General features: G+C 45.7%; 1 protein-coding gene and 1 long non-coding RNA gene across 2 annotated transcripts in view; one reads left to right on the plus strand and one right to left on the minus strand.

Annotated features, from left to right (window-relative positions):
• LOC141129347 (uncharacterized) overlaps positions 1-26,271 on the plus strand; it is a 177,939-nt gene that overhangs the window by 45,788 nt on the left and 105,880 nt on the right. The gene's annotated exons all lie outside the window — the stretch shown is intronic.
• The window catches only part of LOC141129875 (uncharacterized), a 96,012-nt gene that overhangs the window by 10,312 nt on the left and 59,429 nt on the right, over positions 1-26,271 (minus strand). The window contains exon 7 of the mRNA XM_073617920.1: positions 12,105-12,228. Coding sequence (XP_073474021.1) covers positions 12,105-12,228 — 124 coding nt within the window. The remainder of the gene's footprint in view (positions 1-12,104; positions 12,229-26,271) is intronic.

Genomic DNA, 26,271 nt, shown 5'->3' on the forward strand with positions numbered 1-26,271 from the left:
ACCCCCTATGCCGAAAAATCGGCGTGGGGGTCCCCCCCCAAATCCATACCAGACCCTTATCCGAGCATGCAGCCCGGCCGGCCAGGAAAGGGGGTGGGGACGAGCGAGCGCCCCCCCCCCCCTCCTGAGCCGTACCAGGCCGCATGCCCTCAACATGGGGGGGTGGGTGCCTTGGGGGAGGGGGGCGCCCTGCGGCCCCCCCACCCCAAAGCACCTTGTCCCCATGTTGATGAGGACAAGGGCCTCTTCCCGACAACCCTGGCCGTTGGTTGTCGGGGTCTGCGGGCGGGGGGCTTATCGGAATCTGGGAGCCCCCCTTAATAAGGGGGCCCCCAGATCCCGGCCCCCCACCCTGTGTGAATGAGTTTGGGGTACATGGTACCCCTACCCATTCACCTAGGGAAAAGTGTCAATACAAAAAAACACAGTACACAGGTTTTAAGAGTAATTTATTAGTCAGCTCCGGGGTCTTCTTCCGACTTCGGGGGGTCTCCTTCCGACTTCTCCCGGTGTTCGGCCTCTTCTCCCGGGCCCCGCCGCTATCTTCTTCCAGCTCTATTGCCAGCGAGGGGCCCGGTCTGCTGCCGCTGTCTTGTCGCCGCTGTCTTGTCGCTTCTTCTCTTCTTTTCTTCTTCCCCGATGTTGACACGACGCTCTCTCCGGCTCGAATGCTGTGTGCGAGCTGCGGAGCCATTTATATAGGCGGTAACCCCGCCCCCTTACGACGTCATGGTCCCAGCATGCGCAGGGACTCTGGCGTCCGTGACCCCAGAGTCCCTGCGCATGCTGGGACCATGACGTCGTAAGGGGGCGGGGTTACCGCCTATATAAATGGCTCCGCAGCTCGCACACAGCATTCGAGCCGGAGAGGGCGTCGTGTCAACATCGGGGAAGAAGAAAAGAAGAGAAGAAGCGGCGAGACAGCGGCGGCAAGACAGCGGCGACAAGACAGCGGCAGCAGACTGGGCCCCTCGCTGGCAATAGAGCTGGAAGAAGATAGCGGCGGGGCCCGGGAGAAGAGGCCGAACACCGGGAGAAGTCGGAAGGAGACCCCCCGAAGTCGGAAGAAGACCCCGGAGCTGACTAATAAATTACTCTTAAAACCTGTGTACTGTGTTTTTTTATATTGACACTTTTCCCTAGGTGAATGGGTAGGGGTACCATGTACCCCAAACTCATTCACACAGGGTGGGGGGCCGGGATCTGGGGGCCCCCTTATTAAGGGGGGCTCCCAGATTCCGATAAGCCCCCCGCCCGCAGACCCCGACAACCAACGGCCAGGGTTGTCGGGAAGAGGCCCTTGTCCTCATCAACATGGGGACAAGGTGCTTTGGGGTGGGGGGGCCGCAGGGCGCCCCCCTCCCCCAAGGCACCCACCCCCCCATGTTGAGGGCATGCGGCCTGGTACGGCTCAGGAGGGGGGGCGCTCGCTCGTCCCCACCCCCTTTCCTGGCCGGCCGGGCTGCATGCTTGGATAAGGGTCTGGTATGGATTTGGGGGGGACCCCCACACCGATTTTTCGGCATAGGGGGTTCCCCTTACAATCCATGCCAGACCTAAGGGCCTGGTATGCCCCCGAGGGGGGAACCCACGCCGGTTTTTTCATTTAAAATTTGGCGCGGTGTTCCCGCCTCAGGATTCATACTAGACAGCTGTCAGCGCTGCCTGTCACTCATCGCGGAAGGAAAACAAAGTTGTACTTTCCTGATGAGCGAGCCATCTCGGCGCTGGCTCCTGCGACGGGCTCGTAGGTGTCAAATCTCGCCGAGAAGTGCGGCGAGATTGACACAATATCGCGGTCACCTACTGTAGGTTCAACTGGTTGCTTCTGTAACACAGACAGCACCAAGTTTAAATCCCAAGGACACATAGGTGACCTAATGGGGGGAAGCAAACGAGTTGACCCCTGCATAAAGGTTCCGATCAGTGAATGAGAGGCTAAAGGCCTTTGGAAGAACAACGATAGGGCCGAAACTTGACCTCTGATTGTACCCAATGCTCAGCTGACTGTAGAAAAGAGAATTCTCCCAATCACGTGTTTACGAGGATGCCATTTTTTGGTTTCACACCAAGCAATATAAATGTCTTCCAGACCTTATAATAGATTTTCCTAGTGACAGCTTTTCTAGCATTTACTAGGGTAGACAACACTGGTCCCGAGATGCCACGGTCCTTTAACACCCTGGCTTCAATAGCCATGCCGTCAAATTTAGAGACTGTAAATTGGGGTGGGATATAGGACCTTGAGACAGTAGATCGGGGCACCATGGATGCATCCATGGCCCATCTATTGTAAGTCTCACAATCTCCGGAAACCAGGGCCTCCTGGGCCAGGCTGGTGTCACCAAAATGACTGGAACCCCCTCTCTCCGAATCCTGCGCAACAAATGTGAAAGGAGAGGGAGAGGGATCGAAGGGAAAGCTTAAACCAGGGAGTACTGGCTCCATGGAACTATCAGAGCATCTGCTCGATTGCCAGAGAATCTCTTGTTCGGGACACAAACTGCTGTAGCTTTTTGTTGAACCTGGTTGCCTGGATGCCAATACCTCTTGCTATCCCCAACGTTGGCAAATTTCCTGAAACACCCCTGGGTGTAGGGACCACTCCCCCAGGTAGATCTGCTGGCGACTGAGATAATCTGCCTTCCAATTCTCTACTCCCAGGACATGGACTGCCGATAGGATCGGCACATGTCCCTCTGCCCAGGCTAGTATGTGGTTCACCACCTTCAGAGCTGAACTAATCCTGGTACTGCCTTGGTGGTTAATATAGGCCACTGTAGTGGCATTGTCGGACTGAACCCTGATAGGACAGTCCTGAAGCTTCACCATCCAGTAGTGTAGGGCAAGATGTACTGCCCGTAACTCCAGGATGTCAATAGGCAGGATCTGCTTTGTCCCTGACCATTTCTCCTGAGCTGTGAGCCCTTCCAGGGTCGCTCCCCAGCCTGAGAGACTGGCATCTGTAGTCAGTACTCTCCAAGTTACCGGGAGGAAGGATTTTTCCTTTCGCAGGTTGTGATCCTGCAACCACCAGTTTAGGCTTAAGCGTGCTCGAGGAGATAAGCACATTGGATAATCCAGGGCTTGTCCTCTTCTGTTCCAAGCCAACAAGATGTCTTGGTATAAAGGCCTGGAATGGAACTGGGCATAGGGCACTGCTTCGAAGGAGGATACCATCCTCCCTAGAAGACTCATACAAAGCTGAATGGAGGGTTGTCTGGTGCCCCTTATCTGACGAACTTGATCCTTAAGGGCAAAGTTCCTTACAAGTGGCAAGAATACTCTTGCTTGGACCGTATCTAGGATCAGACCTAAATACTTTAGACTTTGAGCTGGTTTCAAGGCTGACATTTTTGGTATTTTTGATCCAGCCTAAGCTTTTCAAATACCGCACTGTGCATGTTATGCTCTGTTCTAGAGCCTGTAATGAGTAATCTCTGAGCAGGAGGTCGTCCAGATACCCGAGCACCAGGATCCCTTGGACCCTTAAAAGACCCAGTACCGGTGCTAGGACTTTTGTGAACACCCGGGAAGCTGTAGCAAGCCCGAAGGGTAGAGCCACAAACTGCAAAACGTAGGAACCTCTGTTGAGGCTGAAAGATAGGTACGTGTAAATATGCGTCTATTATATCGATGGAGGTTAGAAAGTCTCCCCTCTGGAGTGAGACTACTACTGAGCGGACAGACTCCATCCGAAAGGGCTGTATCAGTAGATACTTGTTCTGGGATCTTAGGTCCAAAGTGGGCCTTGTGTCCCCATCTGGTTTTTGAACCGTAAACAGGTTTGAGTAAAACCCTGTGCCCCTTTCGGCTACAGGAACCTCTGCAATCACTCCTTGATGCACTAGATGATGTAGTGCCCGAAGCAATCAGTTTCTTTTTGGAGGATCCGAGGAAACGCTGGATCTTAAAAACCTCTGAGGGGGAAGCCCCCACATCTCCAGCTTGTAACCGCACAATATAATTGAGGGGACCCACTCCTCCTGAATTATTGTTCTCCAAATGTCCACAAAGTGCAGAAGCTTTCCCCTCAAAAGGAGGGCTTGGTGCTGGGTTTAGATTTTGGACCCAGGGCTTTTTCTGGCCCTGGCCCTGCGGCTTGCCCCTGGCCCTAGCACCCTGTTGGCGGCAGAACTGCCTTGACGCTGAGACATTTGAGGAAGCAGTCCCTGAGGATTTAAACGATGGACGTCTGGTGCTATTCTTCACAGGAAGTAGAGAACTCTTCCCTCTGGAAATCTTTTGGATATATTTGTCCAAAATGATCACCAAATAAATGTTCCCCATGAAAAGGGAAACCTGCCAATAACTTTTTACAAGGAAGCTCAGCTGACCAGTTCTTAAGCCACAAAAGTCTGCGCATATGTACAGACAAGAAAGCCAAACGAGAAACCTGCTGTATTGAATCCTTTAAGGCCTCAACAGCAAAACACAGAGCTCGAGGAATATCTGTCTTACTTTCAGGCAAATCATCCTCCTGGTAAGGCCTATCAGGCCGTTTGACCTGATCCTTTACATATTGGCAGATACCAATTGCTGCAACAGCTGGCTGAATAGCTGAACTGGCCAAAAAAAAGGAAGCCTTTAAAAATGATTCCAATTTCTTGTCAACAGGTTCTTTCAAGCCCTGTGCGTTATCTACCGGACAAGTTAATTTCTTGTTTAAGGAAGAGTCTGCTGCATCTACGGCTGGCATGCTCCATTTTTTAACAAACTTTTGATCCATGTGATATAAAAGGGAAAACCTCTTAGGAGGAACACAAATCCTGTCAGGATGTTCCCAATCAGCATACACTGCCTGTTCCAACAGGGGGTGTAGGGGGAAAGCCTGTGTGGCCTGAAGAGGCCTCAGGGATCCCAAAGAGGACCAGGGGGGCTCAGTCACCTCTGCAAGAGGCAACTTAAAGGCAGAATGAACCATTTTGGTCAGAGTCAGGAGCAAAAGCCTCTGCGATTGAGAGGCAGACATCAACTGGATATATTCTTGTCCAGATTGCTCGGAAAGCAGACTCATTTGCTGGGCCCTCCACAGAATCCTGAGTTTTAAGCTCTTCCCCACCCTCAACCCAATCCTGCTCCAAACTAGGAGGCTCCGGGGAGGGGGATCTGTTACGCTTCTTGTCACCCTGTGGGATGGAGGCAATCGTGCCAGAAATCCTGTGCTCTAACCAGGCTAGGGCCGAGGACAATTCATCCTTGGTGATAAAGGGTGAAGCAGCAGCGTTGACTGTAGGCACAAAACCAGATAGGCGCAGCGGCTCAGATTGCCCGGAAGCCTCTGGTCCTTCAGGGGATACAACACTAGGGATACGGCTAGGTTCATCAGGAACTACTGACGACATAGGTGTGCCCTTCCCTGTAGTGTTAGTCCCACTCCTCCTTTTTGAAGACATTTACTAGCCACAAAAAGAGTACCTGGGTGTAGTATTAAAACACCTCAGAAGGGAGACCCTTTAATAGGGCTCACCAAGCCCCTATGCAACAATCCTGCTAAGCACCTTTAGCCTGCCAAGCAACACCTGGTGACTCACGTGAACCGGGTAAGGAGAAATGAACCGCTGCAAGTGCCTGGTTCAGAGCCTGCTCTGTGTCCCACAGCTGCCTTCTGGAAGCACCGCATGCTTGGCATACACAGCTTAAATAAGCTGGCTGTGCGGCAGAACGTTCTGCGCATGCGTGCGTGCGCACGCAGTCCAGAACGGGCAGGGCTGTATTTGCGTATGACGCGAATCTTCGTGCGCCCAGATAAAGGCCACTGCGCATGTGCGGCGAAGCTGCGTGCGCCATGGCCACCAAACAAACTGCTGAGCCCAGTGGCGCTCTTGCGAACGCATGTGCGCCATGGCGAACCAAGGCAAAATGGCGCACCATCATGCAGGTAAAAAACAGCCAGATACAAGCAAAACAAGGTACACTTTGCAAACACCCACAGCTAGACCAAAACTTCCCCATATGGTCACCGCACACTAGGGGTGCTGAAATTAATCGTTGCATCGCGATTTGGGTGTCCCCGATCCGGCATCGATGCATACGACCGGAAAATCGATTCCCTGGTGACATCATCCCGACTTGCCCCGACCCTCCCAGGAGAGCGATCCGAGCGTATTGTTAAAATGACTGTGTTTTAATAAATGCCGTGTTACAATGAATTAAGTGCGCCACTGTATGTGCTTTTTAAAAAAATATGGAACTTCATACCGAATTTCACAGTACAATACATCCCACGCATGTGACTGCTCTGCCCAACCCAGCCCGCCTCTCTCTTCTCACGTCTCATGTCTCTCCTGATGTCTCTCTCTTCTGATCTGATAGCTACAGTCAGCGGGCGGGTCTAATGCCGCGTACACACGGTCGGACTTTTCGTCTACAAAAGTCCAACGGACGCTGACGGACTAAAGCTGGCTGGTAATCCGATCGTGTGTGGGCTTCTCCGGACTTTCAACGGACTTTTTTAGCCTCAAATCCGACGGACTTTAGATTTGAAACATGCTTCAAATCTTTACGTCGTAAGTACGACGGACCCCGAAATCCGCTCGTCTGTGTGCTAGTCCGACGGACAAAAACCCATGCTAGGGCAGCTATTGGCTACTGGCTATGAACTTCCTTATTTTAGTCCGGTGTACGTCATCACGTACGAATCCGTCGGACTTTTGTGTGGTCGTGTGTAGGCAAGTCCGTTCGTAAGAAAGTCTGCCGCAAGTCCGCCGAAGGTACGTCGGAAGTCTGTCGGACTTTTGTAGACGAAAAGTCCGACCGTGTGTACGCGGCATAAGAATTCCCCGCTGATGTCAGGAGAGACATGAGAGGAGAGAGGCGGGCCAGGCAGGGCAGTCACATGAGCGGGATGTATTGTACTGTGAAATTCGGTATGAAGTTCCAATTTTTTTTAAAAAGCACATACAGCGGGGCACTTCATTCATTGTAACACGGCATTTATTAAAACACAGTAATTTTAACAACAGTAACTAGAGTACAAATGTGTTTGTACTCTTACACCTCACACTCCGTGCTGACAGTTCCCTGGGCTTCCCCTTTGCACATTCCACTGTTAACTCCTAGTGTGCTGGAAGGTGCAAACAGGAATGCCAAGGAACTGTCAGCACCAGTGGCGGCCCGTGCATTGTGGGGGGGTTAGTGAAGTGATGGCTGCATTTGATTGATGGGGGAGGTTCAGTATTTTTCAGTTTGTTTGCGCCCCCCCCCCCCCCAACATTTTGAGCACCAGCTGCCACTGGTCAGCACAGAGACAGTACTGGGAACTTCACAGGGCTGTTTGTCAGCTGTGGATTATTAATCCCTCCTGACCTCCCAGCAGCAGTGTGTGTGAATGTCTGTACCCTATAGAGCACCGGATTAGTGCACTTTTTAAGGGAGTGAGGTTATTTTTAAATCAAAGCGGAGTTCCAGTCAATTTTTTGTTCATTAAAAGTCAGCAGCTACAAAAAAAGTGTATCTTCTGACTTTTAATAAAAAGACACTCACCTGTCCCACAATCCAGCGACGTGGCCACCCAAACCCTCCCTTCTCTCCCCCACCTGTCCACGGCGCTGGAAATACTACTGTGGGCATAAACAAAAAAAGATGTGCAAATATTAAATCAAGTGAGTGATCAAAAATAAGATAATCATATATATGACCAATGCCATTTTTTCATACATAACTATTTGTTTGGACTATATGGTTCATTTTATGTTTTCATGCCATTTCATGAACTTTGAGTGTATTCACCTTCTTTCACGTGTTATTTACTGTTTTTTAAAACATTATTTATATGCAAGGTTGTATCACATTTAGTTTCATTTTACACACATTAACCTTTTCAATATTTGGAGTTACCCCTTTTTTTCTTATTTTTTTCACTTTTTTCTTTTTTAATCATAAGCTATTCACGATGTTAATCATTGTTCATATATACGATCTTATTTTTGATCACTCACTTGATTTAATATTTGCACATCTTTTTTCGTTCATGCATATTGTTTTTTGGATTAAGTATTTAATTCTTTGAGATTGCTGTATTTATTAATTATTATTCATTATTATTTAATACTGGGGTGAACGCAGAATTTACCTTTTTCACACAATACTACGGTGGGCATCCGGCTGTGACAGCTTGCAGCTTCACAGCCGAGTGCGCATATCTCACTGCGCTGTCCTGCATAGCCGGGCAACCTTTTGGGACCTGTGAGGTCTCCCAGAAGATTGCAGGGTGGCAGGGCCGCCTAGGCGGCCCGTCTAGGCGGCCCAAGTAGAAGTAGGAGCTTGTCGGTAATCGTGATGCATTGCGGAATCGAATCGTTGACCAGATAATCGTAATCGAATCGTGAGACCAGTGAACATGCGCACCCCTACCGCACACAGGTGTCCAGCCTCTAGCTAGCTTGACTGATTGTTATATTCACTGGGACACCCCACAATAAGTAAAGGGGTTTCACTTACCCGTCCAGGCGCAGGGCAGTTTAGAAACTAAGAGCCCATTCTTCACCCTTCACGGCGGGTTCCTGTCACTTGAGGACCTTCAAGGACTGGGTACCCTTTTTATGTTTAGGGTCCACTCCCTTGGACCCGTACAGCATCCTGCAGGAATGCCTTAGTGCTGTGGTGTCCAGGATTCCACTTCGCAGGGTCCAGCGCTGAGAGGCCGCATTACAGGCAAAACTTCACAGGATCTCAAGTCTTCTTTGACTTGGCTACCATTTATCTAAGCATATAAAGCCTGTGTCAAATGGATCAGATCGGTCAATCCCCTAAATCATTTAAGAACCGTTTGTGGGACTAGAGACCTGGAGCTCAGAGAGTACAAACAACCGTGCCATCCACCTTGCAGACACTGGTAAAAAACTGAAGTAATTCCTGTATGGGAGGGGTTATAAAGGGGATAATTTCCTGTCTAAAGACCTTTTTTGGCCCATGTTTATTAAGTAAAAGAAAAAACAAACAGTCCATCCAGGATTCCCACGCAGGGGTTTCAACTTCAAAGCAATAATGAAATAAATGGAAAATACCAAGCCTCCTAGCTCTCTGGTCAGCACTGCTATTCAGGCGTTGACCTCGGTCCTCCTGACCCTGCAACTGTGTCCCTGTTTGGTACCCACACTGTACCTCTGGTGACACTCTCTCTCACAGCTTCCTGGCAGCTTCAGCCCACTGGCTTGGGCCCTCCGTCTGTTCTGTCAGACTATCCTGTGCCAACAGGCACACTTCTCCCTTGCACACCTGGACTCCTCGGGAGGGTGGAGCCCAGAACCCTGGTCCTGGCTCTGCTATAAGCCCAGGACCCACCTGTACTATCAACAAGCCGGACTCCTGGCTGTTCCCAAAACCGGGTCCCAGGATTGGAGATTCCATCCCACCCAGATCGCTATGAAATCTCCAGGCTCCAGGTCCCCAACTGGATTTTACCAACCACAGAGGAAACTGATAAAACAGTTTCCTCCAAATTAAATAATGCTGGAGCCTCTCAACCTGCCTATTTGAGAATCCTGGGCGACTATCACTAGGACAGGGATCCATACTGTCACATAATATATAACAAAATAAATAATGAAAAAAAATGTTTTAAACCGCCCCTGTCTCCGCGGGGAGTAGTGAACGCATACGTAGGTCATGCCTAGATATGTAAACAGTGTTTGCACCTCACACGTGAGGTATTACCACGAACGTCTGAGCGAGAGCAACAATTCTAGCACTAGACCGCCTCTAACTCCAAACTGGTAATCTGTAGTAATTTTTAAAGCGTTGTCTATGGAGATTTTTATGTACTGTAGTTTAGCGCCATTTCATGAACGTGCGAAATTTTAAAAGCGTGACAAGTTAGGGATCCATTTAGTCAGCATAACATCATCTTTTATATTATACCAAAAAAAAAAGGGTATACCGTATATACTCGAGTATAAGTCAAATTTTTCAGCACATTTTTTTGTGCTGAAAGTGCCCCCCTCGACTTATACACGAGTCAAGCACTTTTCTGCAGCAAAAAATTTCATTTTCCGAACCGATTTTGGGGCCCCGTATCTCAGGGCCACTTGGTGCTAGGAACCCCAGCTTATGGTGAAAGTACCACTGGGTTTGCACACCAAATTTGGGGTTGGTGTGCAAACCCAGTGGAACTGGTACCACAACATATCCAAAGCTGGGGTTCCTAGCACTAAGTGGCCCCGAGATACGGGGCCCCAAAATCGGTTCAGAAAATGTCATTCTCTGCTGCAGAAAAGTGCTTGACATTTTCTGAACCGACTTTGGGGCCCCATATCTCAGGGCCACTTGGTGCTAGGAACCCCAAATTTAGTATGCAAACCCAGGGGAACTGGTACCATAACATATCCAAAGCTGGGGTTCCTAGCACCAAGTGGCCCTGAGATACGGGGCCCCAAAACTGGTTCGGAAAATGTCATTCTCTGCTGCAGAAAAGTGCTTGACATTTTCTGAACTGATTTTTGGGGCCCTGTATCTCGGGGCCAATTGGTGCTAGAAACCCCAGCTTATGGTGCTAGTACCACTGGGTTTGCACACCAAATTTGGGGTTCCTAGCACTTAGTGGCCCCGAGATACGGGCCCCAAATTCGGTCAACTGTGTCCATCTGCAGCAATGTCATTTCGGGACCCTTTGGGTTCAGAGACCCCAAATTTTGGCTGCAGCTAGGGGGCATCTAGGAACCCTTAACTACCGAGTTTGAGGTTCAGGGGACCTATGGCTGCAAATGGGCATTGTTGACCCCCTTTTCCACTTACAGTAGCTGTGCATTTCTCACCCTCGTCTTATACTCGGGTCAATAAGTTTTTTCCCATTTTTTTTGTGGTAAATTAGGGCCTCGACTTATACTCGGAACGACTTATACTCGAGTATATACGGTATTTTATGTTTTTTTTTTTTTTAATTAAAGTGTACTTTTTCCAAACAAATGGCGTTTGGAAAAACCGCTGTGCAAAAACCATGACAAAAAAATTTCAACGACTACCATTTTATTCTCTAGGGTCTAATAATAATAAATAAATAAATAAATAAAAAAAATAGATAAATGTGTGGGGATTCTAAGTAATTGTCTAGCAAAAAAATACAGATTTTTTAAACACGTCAAAAAAAAGGCCCGATCAGCAAGTAGTTAAACCGGTTGCAGGATGGACCAAATTTTATCTGAGCACATTTATTCATCTTGGGTTCACACTTGTGCAGTGTTATGCCCCCTACACACGGTCGGATTTTCCGATGGAAAATGTCCGATCGGAGCGTGTTGTCGGAAATTTCGATCGTGTGTGGGCTCCATCGGACATTTTCCATCGGATTTTTTCCAACACACAAAGTTTGAGAGCAGGATATAAAATTTTCCGACAACAAAATCCGTTGTCGGAAATTCCGTTCATGTGTACACAAATCCGACGGACAAAGTGCCACGCATGCTCAGAATAAATAAAGAGATGAAAGCTATTGGCCACTGCCCCGTTTATAGTCCCGACGTACGTGTTTTACGTCACCACGTTTAGAACGGTCGGATTTTCCGACAACTTTGTGTGACCGTGTGTATGCAAGACAAGTTTGAGCCAACATCCGTCGGAAAAAATCCTAGGATTTTGTTGTCGGAATGTCCGAACAAAGTCCGACCGTGTGTACGGGGCATTAGACACAGCATGTGATTCACACAAGAATCGCACTGCATTCCTGTGCAAATGACATGTGATGTCTGTGCAGTGCAATTTGAGCCAATTTGTATGGCTCAAATCTCACCGCATCCATACCGAAATGGTGCAGGACCCTTTTTTTTTGCCACACACCTGACTCGGATCGCACGGGTGTTCACACCCATTTGATCCGATTCTGGCAATCGCGCTGCATTTTGTGATTTGTTTTGAGGTGTTAATTTAACATCGACACCCACAGAAGACTGCATGAACGCCATGCGATTTCAATGTGGTGCAGGAAACGCACAGGATTCGCTGTGTTTCCCGCATCACATCAGTGTGAACCTAGGCTTAAAGACTTGAATATTTAGAACTGTGGCAGGATGGACGAATCTTTATTCGTCATACATTTTGTCACTTTGGCTTTTACAGTGGTGCTCATTCAGTACAGAATCACACACTCCCACTCAGTACGTTTAACTTACCTTTTCCATACTTTGTAATAGAACAGGATAAAAATCAATATCACCAGGAATGGAAATCCAGCAGATGCGATCATCAGATACCTTTCCCATGCACGTTGCTGCTGGGCCTTATTTTCTGCGTCACCTGTAAGAATATAAACATAATATAGAAGGTTATACCTATGAATCAAACAGGTCAGCCTACATCAGAGGTGCCCAACCTCTGGCCCATGGTGCCCTCTGATATGGCCCGCCACCTCCTGCTCTGGGATGGCGGGTCGGCAAGCCCAGATCGCAGGCTCCCGACCCGTCATCCCCGAGCACCAGTGAGAAGAACGGAGGCGGCGCTAGTGGAAGCAGAGCCTATGCTTTGCTGTATAGCGTCCTCTCATGTTACAGGCAGAGCGATACCAAATGTACTCCGCCTGTGACAGAAGCGATACAGGAAGCATCGGCTCTGCTCTCTTCTGCAGCCGCATGCTTCCTCTAGCGCTGGTTCTTGTCACACTGATGCTCAGGGACGGCCAGCAGTATCCAGCAATAGTACCAGCCAGCAAGACTTTCCCTGGAGTACAGCCAGCAGCAGCCACTAGCCATACCCACCTTGGGGACAGCAGCAGCCAGCGATACCTGCAGGAATCCTGAGGAAAAAGTAAAGACTGAGGTCAGTTGAGGTGCAGGTACCTCAGTGCATCAGTGTGAAAGCCTTAGACCCCTTTCACATGATCGGTCTGATCATCGTCTGACAATCGGCCCCTCCATTCACCTCTATAGAGCGACAGATGTAAACGGACTTGTGTCCTTTTACACCTACCTATCTCCAATCTGATCCACTTAAAAAAATAGAAGGGGATCCGTCCCCTTCTGTCTGGACGGATCGGAGGGCCCAGAGAAGAGAACAGGCTCTGTCCATGTCTGATCTGCATATACAGAGTGGACATGGACCTGTCACTTGCCCGCTCCGCTCAATGTGGCCCACAACCGGTTACCAAGTCGCTAAAGTGGCCCTTGCTCCTCAAAAGATTGGGCATCCCTGGCCTACCAGCCACAACCCCGGTATCTTTTTCTTCCCCAGGCAGCTGTCTTTCTCTTAAAAGCATTCCGAGCAGCTCATGAGCCACTGGAATGCTTTTAAAAGTGGAGGGATCAGATGCCCCCCCCCCCCCCCCCGCCAGTGTGTCTCGGGCTTACCGTTTCCACTGGCTTGCCCCAGTAAAAAGATCCGGTCAGCTGGTCACAGAGGCGATAAAAGACTAGATCGTCTTTGATGGCCTCTATGGCCTTGGAGGACTGGAGTGACGTCATGACATCACTTCTTTACCAGGGTGCAGGTAAATATTTTTTTTTTTTTTTTAAAGCAAAAGATCAATTCTTTTTTTTTTTTTTTTTTTTTTATCTTTTGCTTTTAAAAAAGGTAAAAGGAGAGATTTGGGGTCATAATTACCCCCCGATCTCTTCATAAAGAGGACCTGTCATCCTTATTTCTATTACAAGGTAACTTTACATTCCTTGTGATAGGAATGAAAGTGTTTAAAAAAAATTTTAAATTTAAAAAGGAACAGTGCAGAAATATTAATAATAATAAAAAAAAAAAATGTAAATTGCCCACATCCCTCTGTGCTCATGCACCAAAACGAAGGCATATGTAAACAAACAGTGTTCGCACCATAAATGTGAGATATCGCCACGAATGTTAGAGCAATAATTCTAGCTCTAGACCTCCTCTAACTCTAAACAGGTAACCTGTAAAGACAATTAAATCAGGGGTCTCAAACTGGCGGCCCTCCAGCTGCTGCGAAACTACAAGTCGAATGAGGCATTGCAAGGCTGACAGTTATAAGCATAACTCCCACAGGCAGAGGCATGATAGGACTTGTAGTTTTGCAACACCTGGAGGGCCGCCAGTTTGAGACCCCTGGTTTAAAGCGTCGCCTATGGAGGTTTTTAAGAACCGTAGTTTGTCACCATTCCAAGAGCATGCGTAATTTTAAAGCATGACATGTTAGGTATCTATTTACTCAGCATAATATCTTTCATATTATACAAAAAAATTGGGGTATATATTGTGTTTTGTTTTTTTAATTCATTAAAATGTATTTTTTGGAGGCGCATGCGCGGCGGCTCCCGTGATGGCTGCTTGATAAGGGAGCTCCGTCCCTCTCCGGCCGTATGAAAGCCTCTTGCCAGCCACTGACAGCGGGCCCCACACTTACTGCGCCTCCAAGCACCAGACAATACGAGGCTTCTCCTGCACGTCGGGGAATCCGTCTGAAAGAGAAGTCTCTCGCCTCATGTCACTTCACACAGTGGCTCCAAGGGAATCCAAGATGGTGGCTACGGATCCACCTCGAGGAGAGGATAAGAACACCGACTCCATTGCGGACCTCCTCTCAGACTCCCCGGCTCCTCAGGGCTGCTGTGACCCACCAGGCACCCCTGTGAGTAGCCTCCTCCATCCGGCCACCTCCCCAGCCTTCACTGTCTCCCTAATTGACAGGACCCTGGAGGATTTCCTGCATTCCCCTGCTGGGGACAATCCTGCAGATAAGTCTGATTACCTCACAGAACTTAATAGGATTGTTGGTGACATATACGCCACTCCCCTCAGATCCACGGGTCAGATTTAAAAAGGAACTCGAGCTAATTGTAAACCATGGTTTTGATTCTGGCGTAGTTAATAAAAAAGAAAAATCATTTCTTATACCCGTTTCTTCTAGAATCCCCATCATATATTACCTGCCCAAAATTCATAAGGATTCGGCCCATCCCCACGGTCGACCCATTATCAGTGGGATTGATTCCCTTACTTCACAGGCTGGTAAATATATTGATGGGTTCCTTCAACCTTTAGTGAGATCATTACCTGCCTATATCAAAGATACTAGACACACCATTAATCTACTCAAGGATTGAGCGTACAGGGAAGGCCTTTGGCTGGTCACAGCGGACGTGACATCCCTGTACACTATAATCCCACATGATTGGGGGTTATCATCAGTGAATTACTTCCTAGAGAAATATACCACCTTGTCTGCAAGACAAAAAAGGGTTCATCATGGAACCCTTTGAGTATGCCACCACACACAATTTCAGTTGGCATAGTAATAAATATTATCCTCCAGAGAAAGGGTGTGGCCATGGGAGCAGAACTGGTTCTCTGGGCCAGGTACATTGATGATGTCCTCCTCCTATGGGATGGCACCCTTGAGTCCCTACAAATGTTTATGACCAGCGTAAATGACAACGGTCGAGGCATAGAATTAAAATATGAAGCCAGTCAATGTACCATCAACTTTCTAGATTTGACCATTTAGAGTGAAGGTGACATATTGGTCACCTCCACCTATTTTAAAAAGACCGATCGAAATTCCTTTATACCTCGAGACAGCTGTCATCACAGCTCATGGCTAAATTCAGTCCCTAAAAGCCAATTTATCCATATGAGACGGAATTGTACTCGACTTGATGACTTTGATGTAAAAAACGTCCTAAGAGATAGATTCATTGATAAAGGTTACAATATAGCCACACTTAACGACAAAATTTCAGGAGTCCGAACGCTGGACCGTGACCTTTTACTGGCAGATAAACCTGCAGTATTGGTACATGAGTCCAATAATTTTTCATGCCCTTTCATTACGCGTTACTCCCAACAGCATTTCTCCATCAAAAAACTCATACGCAAACACTGGCAAATAGTCAAAAACGACCATGTGTTGGGCTCTGTCCTCCCCGAGAAGCCGCAGGTGGTGTTTAGGGGGGTCCCTTCAATTAAACAACTTGTGGCTCCCAGTGTTTGCGTTCCACCCACCAATAAGCCAATGTTCTTCCAGAACTTAGTAGGCTTTTATAGATGTAATAATTGTGCTGTCTGTTCTATTAATGCCATTAGGGATAGGAAAACCACACAGTTCATTTCTATAAAAACTAACTCATATTTTATCCATTAAATCTTTCATAACCTGCTCTACCCCTTGTGTCGTTTATCTCCTGACCTGCCCATGCGGGCTTCAATATGTGGGTCGTACTGTACACACATTACAGGTCAGGTTGAACGAACACATAGGGAATATCAGGAGAAGCTTTAAAGGTCGTCCAGTTTCCAGACATTACTTAGAGGTGCATCAACAAAACCCTAAGGGAACCTCCATGATGGGGATAGACAGGCTTAGATTACCTTGGAGGCGGGCGATTTCAAAGCTCGAAATGAGCTGGATATATAAAATTAGATGCCTTAAGCCCTCTGGCCTAAATGTAGACATTGAGATCAATGCCTTCATTGATAATTCTTAGGTTAGGAAGTTAGGAAGAAATCTGTTTATTGCTGCAATGTTACTATTGTAAAGGATTATGGGTTTTTAGTTATGAATTATGTTACTTGTTGATTACACTTGTGTGCTTCTGTGAGAGAGCTCGACCTCGATGTGACGCTCATTGATAATCCTTTTTTATTATTTTTAGTTCCTTTTTTATTGTATACCTTAAGCAATTATTAATTTGCACTGAATTAATGTTATTGGTGTGCACACAATCATACCGTATCATAGGTTTGATTAATGGTGTATACTTACCCATGTAGAATTGTATTTGCTATCATGTGACCGCTATGAGCTTCGGATCGAGGTCCGGTTCTCGTTTGTGTTGCATTTGCTTTGAGAGTCATAACATGGCGCCCGGATGAAAATAAGGCGTGGGTGTAGCTGTGTGTTATTTAAGTGATGGATCAGCACATCACCCATGCCCCAGGAAGACGTAAGGTATTACGAAACATGTAGGGCGGTGCTTTGTGCTGATGCCATCACGCCACATGTGACCCCGGCAAACGGGTGTTTGTTTGCTTTTAGCTAGCCGGCTGCTTTAAACGTAGTTCTTTTTGTATATGTCATATTGCAGGCTTTTTCGCTCGTTTTATTAGCAATAAAGGCTCTCCTTTTTAAACTATACTACACGATTGGAGTCCCTTTGTTCTTACACTCGTGGCTTTGAGCCCGAGTGTATCTCTTTCCAGATTAAGAGCATCCATCTGTCGGGTTCATTTCCGCACCTTGCTGAAATAATCTCCATCGATTACTTGAAGACACTGAGGGATCAGAGGCATCGGAAGATCCATTTGTTTCCACAGAGGGCTCAATCTGCCTGAGTGTATGACTCTGCTCTTTAGGGGGTCCACCAGCTCTGGTAAGGGTTCCCACTTATTGAGCTTTGCTTTCAGGTTGAGACCCATTTCTCCATTAGCCTTGACTTCAGTGGGCGGTGACGGTACTTGAGAATTGATATTTGCAGTGGACTTTGCTGTTCATCCATACTCATCTCTTCATACACCTATCAATATTGTGCACCTGTTTATTCACGAACATTGTTTTTTCTATCTGTGTAATACATTGCACATATGGACATATATTTTTATTTTATTCTATTTTGTTTGCATGATCTCAATTGGACTTTTGTCATGTTTATGTATCTTTTGTCACTCAAGTATGATCGTTCAGATTTAGCACAACTTAATTTAACATTGTACACTTGCACCATAGAGATATTAGATGGTTTTTGTTGCTGCTTTTTTATTTGTTGATTCTTAGCGCGGTATTCTTTTTAATTTCTTAATCCTGCAGACCCAGCTGAATTATACCAAACATCTCCCTCTCCCTTGGGCCTGATATGGCACTTTTACTGGCTAAGTTTTCTGAAATGCTGGCTAATGGACTGGCCCAAACTGCTGCTCAGATCACTAATACAATAAAAGCTGATTTATCAAACCTAGGTTAACGCATTGAAGCGATAGAGAAAACGGTTGATCACTCTGTCGCATGGGTCAATCAAAATACTGCCCGCATACAGGACCAATTAGATACGGCATTAGCCAAAATCAACGACCTCGAAAATAGGGACGGTTAAATCTTTCATCAAGACCCTCATCCCAAATATCCCGGAAAACAGGCTTGAACTCGACAGAGCTCATAGAGCCTTTAAACCTTCGCGCCAAGATGGTCCCCCCAGAGACAGTCGTCAAGCCGCATTTTTATGCCGTTAAAGAGGACATTATGAAACTCTCCCGGGAATCCAATCAATTGTCTATTCAGGGCCATACCGTCCAAATCTTCGCAGACTTGTCCCCTACAACCATTCAAAAGTGGAGATCACTGAAACCGCTCCTGTCAGCCCTGTCCCAAAAAGCTGTGAAATATAGGTGGTCTTTTCCTTTCCGGCTACAATTCCAATTCTGAAATAATGCTTATGGATTTGCGACTTTCCAAGAGGGTGAACAACAACTTCTCCACCTCTGGATCATTTCTCAAGCTCCTTCATCACCGTCACCCAACAGACACCACAGCTCCAAGCGCCCTCCGCCGACCCGCCCTCTCAACTTAGTCTGGCAAAAACAGAAGCCAAAGAGATCCCGAGACTCTCATCCCCCTTAAAGGTGACCTTCTCCAGCGGACACTAGTCAGGTCGCTCATTGACCCGACCTGTTTAGAAGGAAACATGTCCTTTTCCTCTCCGTTTGACATGACCCTGTGAACTTATATTTGTTTAGTGGGCATTCCCTAAAGTTTAGGGGTGCTCCATTATGTTAGTGATTTTCAGTATTGCTCAGTTCTTACCTGTTTAACCTTTCTAGCTTGATCGCTACCGATTGTCTTCACGACATCTTACATTTATCCCTATCAAGAGATTTGCCCAGTTGTTATACTTTTGATGGGTATATTAGTAGCTCCATTGTTGTTTTGATTTAGGCCTATTGGAGGGGACAACTGAAATGGAGGCAACCTTATCCATCCCCCTCTTCGCTTGTTAAACCATGGCAAGCTTCCCCACCCCATGAGACCCAATTAGCAGCTAATAGTTCTACACGCTGCAGCAGTTTTCCTTTTACTAAATTATATTTGTGCATGGTGTGGGCCCTCACTTTCTAGAGGATCTAAGGTTGGAGCGGTAAACACGCTCCTCCCATGTTGTTTCTCAGCCTTTTTCACCTCTTGGGGACGGCAGGACAGCGCCCTGTACATTACAGGTCGCTACGACAAGTATTTACCTGTTCAGGTCTGGGCAGGATCAATCCTGCTGCTCTCTGTGAGAGCAGAACAGTTCCTGTTCTGTGCTCAACACCTTGTTCTTTCTTCATTCCTCTTCCTGTTCTTATGCATTTCTTTCTTTTTCAGATACCGGTACATAAGCTTCATCAATTTACAAGTACATTTAAGCCCAGGTTTCCTCTGACAAGTCTCTACATTGAACTTTCGCAGGACCGGGGGGTATGTGGTCATCTTTTACTGGTACTTATCTCCTCTCTTTTCCATGACTCCCACTGATCTAACGAGTGCATCTCTTCGATTGGCATCACATAAAACTCAGGGCCTAAATTCTCCACTTAAAAGACACAAAGCATTATAACACGATCATTCACAGGGACTCGAAATCCGTCCTTTTACAGGAGACTAATTTCCCTAAACAATTTAATCCGTCCTTTATTCACCATAAATACCCTAATTTTTTCTTGGCTAACGCTGAGGACAAGAAACGGGGGGTCGCCATCCTCTTCTTTAAATGAATCTCCTTATCCCCTATCCAGATAATTAAGGATCAGGAAGGGCGCTACATCCTTGCCAAGGGACAGATTGAAAGCCATTTATTTAGTTTTGTCTCCTACTATGCCCTGAACCGAGGCCAAGCTGCTTTCTTTTCCTCTATGCTGCACATGTTAGGCTCTCACTTTGAGGGTCGGGTCATACTGGGAGGTGACTCTAATATCACCTTCGATCTTCTTCTTGACAAATCGGACAATGGGAAACCCCTTAAGAGACCCCCCAAAAAAAGCCTTCGCATCTCCAAACTTCTACATTCGCTAGGGCTGATATCTGGAGGGAACTAAACCCATCCACTAGAGACTATACACACTTTTCTTTCCCCCATCAGATTCACGCAAGGATTGATCATATTTTTGTCCCGTCCCTGAATTCCCCCACAGCCTTACAAGCTTCCGTTAGGAGACACTTCGTGGTTGGACCACGCTTAGTTTTCCTTAAACTGGCAAGGACTCCATCCTTGTCTGGCCCTCATCCATGGCGCCTTAATGAATCACTGCTGAGTGATCCTGTACGATGTACTATTTTGGATAAGAACCTGAAGGAATTTTTTCTCCTTAACAATGTAAAAGACATTTCAATGGGGTTGCTATGGACAGCCCATAAGGCAGTAATAAGAGGGAAATTGATCCAGTTCGCCTCCCAACTCAAAAAGGGAATGTCGGGTCGTCACAGAGAAACTGGATAAGGAGTTTCAATCACTTAGCAAACTTCACAAACGAAACCCCACACCGCCTTCCTTGGCCAAGCTTGACTCGGCTAGACTAGCACTAAATCTAGCCTTAACTTCAACAGCTGAAAAAAGCTTACAGTGGACAGGAGCACATTATTACCTCCAGAGGGATAAGATTGGACCTAAGCTTCATCAAAGGCCTTCGCACTGGTTTGGCTCCGGGGCCTGATGGCTTCTCAGCCGGGTATTATAAAACCTTTGTGACCACCCTTTCTTCTTACCTGGTCAGTTTCTTCAACTCTATCCAAAGTGGTACGTCACTTGAACCGGCTTCCAACCTGGAATATATCCCTGTGATCCCTAAGCTAGGGACTCCAGCGATGTTGGGAATTATAGACCTATCTCTTTGATCAATAATGATTTAAAAATCATGTGGAAGATATTGGCAAATCGCCTAGCTTCCTTTATTGGAGTATAGGTCAACAAGGACAAGGTGGGATTTATGCCGGGTAGGTAGAGTCCAGACCAGATAAGAAGAGCAATTAAATTGATTTCTCGTCTAAAATCGGGCTGGGACGGGGGTCCCCCCCATGAAGGCTATTTACTATTCAATAGATCTCCAAAAAGCATTTGACACGATACTCTGGTCCTACCTTTTTTCTATTCTAGAAAGATGGGGCTTTGGCCCAAACTTCATGAAAGTTCTGGAGGCTTTCTACTCAAATCCCACAGCGCAAATTCAGATGCAAGGCTTCTATTCAGACTCCTTCCCTATTGCCAGAGGTATGAGACAGGGTTGTCCCCTATCTCCGTTTTTTGCAATCGCCATAGTAACTCTCACTATCGCAATTAGGCAACACCCTGACATTCATGGAGTTCACTGTGGCCCTCTTACTCACAAGTGTGCTCTCTTTGCAGATAACATACTCCTCTTCGTAGCCTCTCCCCTTTCTGGTAATATCTTTAAATTGCTACAAGATTTTGGTCTAGTCTCTGGCGTACAAATTAACATGGCCAAGTCTGTGGCCCTTAACATATCGACCCCCCTACCCTTAGTGGAACACCTCCAGGACCATTTCTCCTTTTCATGGAATCATTCATCCATACCTTATTTAGGAGTCAGCTTGGCTGCTGCTATCGACAATCTCTACAAGATTAATTATCTCCCAATTTACAAACAGTTAGAGGCCGTTCTATCACAGTGGTCCCTCCCTGGGCTCTCTTGGCTGGGGAGGGTTAACGCGGTCAAGATGACCCTCCTTCCACATATCCTTTACCTATTATTTCGTTCACTCCCTATCCCCATAATTAAATCTCACTTAACTAAGTTACAATCCTCAATTGTCCGGTTTGTCTAGGGAAAAACAGGACACCGCTTCTCCAAATCAATCCTCTACAGAACTCACAATCAAGGGGGGTTGCGACTTCCAAATTTATGGTAGTACTATCAGGCGGCACAACTATCTCAGATATCCTATATTTACTCAAGAGGAATCAAGCCTGATTGGGTCATTATGGAAAGACAAGCGGTACCTAATAACACCTTAGATTACCTCCTGTGGTGCTCCCCAAAATCCTGCCCCCCCATATTATCTCCCACCTTTAGCACTCGATAGCTCTGTGTGATGTCTTGCACAAATCTCCTAAAATTAGTTCAGATTTACGCCCCTTGACACATATTTTACAACCCCCTCTTTCCCCCGGGATTAGATATTAGAGCCTTCCAATGGTGGCTAAATAAAGGCCTCTTCAGAATCGGGCATTTCTACAATTCCAACGTCTCTTTAACGTATAGTTTTTGTATTAACAAATTGGAGATGCCTCTTTTGGAGAGATTCAGGTTCTACCAAATTTCGCATTTCTTGCACTCAATTTGGGCCAACAAACCAGATTCTCCCAAGTTCACTATTTATGAATAGTGGTGTTCTAGGATCACGGACCAGAGAGGAGGTATTTCCATGATCTATTCTGCTCTAGCTGACTCCAAGAATAAAACTTCCTATATGCTAAACTGGGAAAATGACCTGGAGATGGACTGGGACCTAGAAGCCTGGCATCATTGCATCTTTCACTCGTTTAAGGGGGATCAATAATGCCGCCTTGATCAAAGCTAACTTGAAAGTTATCTCCCGCTGGTATCTGGTACCAACCCGCCTTACTAGACTATACCCCAATACCTCCCCTTTATGCTTCCAAGGCTGTGGACACATGGGTTCCCTGCTCCATACTCTTTGATCATGTCCCAGACTCCAGGGTTTTTGGAACAAGATATTTCATTTGATTCGCAAAATAACGGGGACTGCGCTCTCTCAATCCCCTCAGGTAGCTCTCCTCAACCACCAGATAGATAAAATTCCCAAATGTTCTCAAGCACTGATCTTTTATATCCTATTAGGAGCCAAAATTACAGTTGTATATTACTAAATAGAACTCGCGCTAGATGGAATAGTGAATAAAAAATAAACTGCAGCAGCTATTACAAAGGTGCTAGAACCTAAATGAATACACAAAGTAACGGCGCTAGCAGAATATAAAACATCAACGTGATAATGTTCTAGTAAATTATTGACCGTGACAATATTAACAAGTTCTATGCATATATATATTGAATAAAGTGCTCAGTGCTCCAAATGCAAATTCTAGTGCTTCGTCGTTCAAGATAGGATTTTTCAAGTGCCACACTCCCCTCTTGTGACCCCACTCACCAGAGTTAATGGACACTCAGCTTTGCAGTCTAGGGGTCAATAGAGCTGTGATCTAAAAAAATCTGATGAAGAAGCTTCCATGCAGATATTCATGTAGAATAAGTAGATAATTCATAATGGGAAACAGAGATAAAAAAGCCGATTAGTGAAGTACTGCTGATACAAAATCAAATGCGCAAACAAACGCCACTCACAAGACAGCTCTGTAAAACAGGCATCAGTAAGTTCTGGGTTCGCCGCTGTACGGCGTGCATTCCACGGATAGCGGAAGTTGCGTCAAAGGTTCACGAAACTAGAAATACGTTGATGCGTTTCGCCCCTCCTCCAGGGCGTCATCAAGGACATCATTTCCGGTTTCAGATGGTTTCATTTATATACAAAGGAGCAGACACCTCCTCTCCAATTAGCCAATAGTAAAAAACCAACAGCAACTTCCTTTTGATAACATCACTTCCTGTTATTGCCAAGTGAGAACAAAAAACTTTATTGCCAAATACAAATACTTTAAAACCAACGTACAGAAATTCATTATTTTAAAATTAATGAAAAGGAAAAACAAAAAACAAAATTATGATTCATTAATTCTATTCCGAGTTCATTGCTTACATAAAAAAAGTAAATAAAAAATACATTTTTTATATTTTATTTTCTTTATTTTTATTATTTCCTTTTTATGTATGCAATGAAGAAAAGAAAAGAGAAATAAATATTTTAATTATTTTATTTTCTTTATTTTTATTATTTACTTTTTTTTATGTAAGCAATGAACTCTTATAGAATTATTGAATCATAATTTTGTTTTTTTTTCCTTTTCATGAATTTTAAAAGAATGAATTTCTGTACGTTGGTTTTAAAGTATTTGTATTTTTCAATAAAGTTTTTTGTTATCACTTGGCAATAACAGGAAGTGATGTTATCAAAAGGAAGTTGGTGTTCGATTACACCAGATGGTCTTTGTTTTTTACTATTGGCTAATTGGAGAGGAGGTGTCTGCTCCTTTGTATATAAAATTACACCATCCAAAACCGGAAATTATGTCCTTGATGAACCCTGGAAGAGGGGCAAAACGCATCAACGTATTTCCAGTTTCACTTACCGGTGACGCAACTTCCGCTATCCGTGGAACGCATGCCGTACAGCGGCGAACCCGGAACTTACTGATGCCCATTTTACAGAGCTGTCTCGTGAGTGCCGTTTGTTTGATTGCGCATTTGATTTAGTATCAGCAGTACTTCACTATCGGCTTTTTTATCTCTGTTTCCCATCATGAATGATCTACTTCGGTTCATCCACATGAATATCTGCATGGAAGTTTCTCTGAGAGTCCAGTTTTTACACATCAGATCTTTTTAGATCACAGCCCTATTGTCCCTAGACTGCAAAGCTGAGGGTCCATTAACTCTGGTGAGTGGGGTCACAAGAGGGGAGTGTGTCACTTGAAAAATCCTATCATGAACCACAAAGCACTAGAATTTGCATTTGGAGCACTGAGCACTTTATTCAATATATATATGCATAGAACTTGTTAATATTGTCACGGTCAATAATTTACTAGCACATTATCACGCTGATGATTTATATACTGCTAGCGCTGTTAATTTATGTATTCAAAATTACAGTTGCTCATGCATGGAAACGCCCTTCGGTCTCCATCGCCTTGGCCAAAACGGAAAATTTCCTGGATAATGGCACAAAAAAACCCCAAAAAAACTGCTATTACCCTCCTTAAAACCAGGAAAAAATTTGACTTGATTTGGGCACCTTGGGCTCGCTATATGAAGGTCCCCCTCATTCCCTAATGGTCTTTCTTAACTAAGTACTTGCCGACATTTTTGCCTTCTGCACCGGTATTGTCTCTCTTCTCTCCCTCTCTTCTCCCTACCTCACTCTGGCCTCTTCTGTTCCTTCCCCAGTTATCTCTCTATATTCCTCCTTAGGGTCAGATGACTCCTAGGTTGAGCGATAGATAGTTACACACGAGAATATTGATGTGGGGAATAGAAAACGATAAAACAAGAGGGGGAGAGATGGATATGCGGGGCGGAACTCGGCTTTAAGTGATGCTGACATTTTTTATTGTCAATATTGATGTATTTTTTTTCATCATTTTCAGTTTGCATTATGATGGCCACATGTGACTGTATGAGATCACTGTGGTTTCTAAATTTACTAGACATCACACCTATTTATTTAAAGCTGAACTCCAGGATATCAACCACTTTCTAAATGTATTGGATTAGTAGGAGTTAAGTCCAATGAGGTATATGCCACCTCAGACTTATCTCGAATTTACATTTTCACTGAACTCCGCTATCACTATACTTCTGGCGCTCTTATGCTGGACCTTCTGGTTTCAGCTTCTATAACTGAAGAGTTGTGTGCAGCTGTTCTGACCACCCCTCCTCTTGCCCAACCGCAGAGCGTGTTGTATTATGTGAACTTGTTTACAAAATACAAAGCCTTCTGTGAATGAACAGCAGAGGGGAGGGGCGGAGCAGCTGCTATGTGAGAAAGCAGCATCACTACTGTCAGAGCACCGGGTGTATTGCAATAGCTGTACTCCTAATGCTCAGCAAAACTGTCAGTTGTAAATAAAAAAAGATAAGTCTATGAGGGTGCAGCTCTTTGGACATAACCGTATTAAACCAGCAGATCTTAGAAAGTGGCTGAATTCATGTTTAGCGTTAACATTTTAGTAATAAAGCATATCTAAACCCTACTAATCAAAGGTTTAGTTGGTCCCTTTTATTCTGACAAATATGCAATTAAAATCTTTTAATATCAGTTCAGTTGGGGAAAAAAAAAACCCACAACCAGTTTGTGCTGAATGAAACCTTGTGAGCTGATAACAGTAAGCAGAGGCAGAGAGCACAGGCAGTTATCAGTTACATTGTTCTTACTTAGCTCTGAGGTCTAGAAAACTACATCCCTCTATGTTATGGACAATAAGAGAAGGGTGAATGTGCGAATTAAAATGATTTCCTGACTTACAGCAACAGTGGGGTTTCTGTTGTCCTGCTAATCCTAATGTCATGAATCTGCAGTAATGTTTCATGCCCTGACTGTTTGCTTACCTCTCTGCTGTGTGTATCAGCTTTAGGGACCGCGCTCAAACACCTGTGTGTTTAAGTAATCTTCTCTCAGCATGGCTCCACCCCAGCCTAACAGGAAACACTATTTAACCCCGCGCACTGCAAGCCAGCCTTGCCCGAGCAACAATTGTGTGA

The sequence above is a fragment of the Aquarana catesbeiana genome, linkage group LG02 (genome assembly GCF_042186555.1).
Source record: "Aquarana catesbeiana isolate 2022-GZ linkage group LG02, ASM4218655v1, whole genome shotgun sequence".
NCBI lineage: Eukaryota > Metazoa > Chordata > Amphibia > Anura > Ranidae > Aquarana > Aquarana catesbeiana.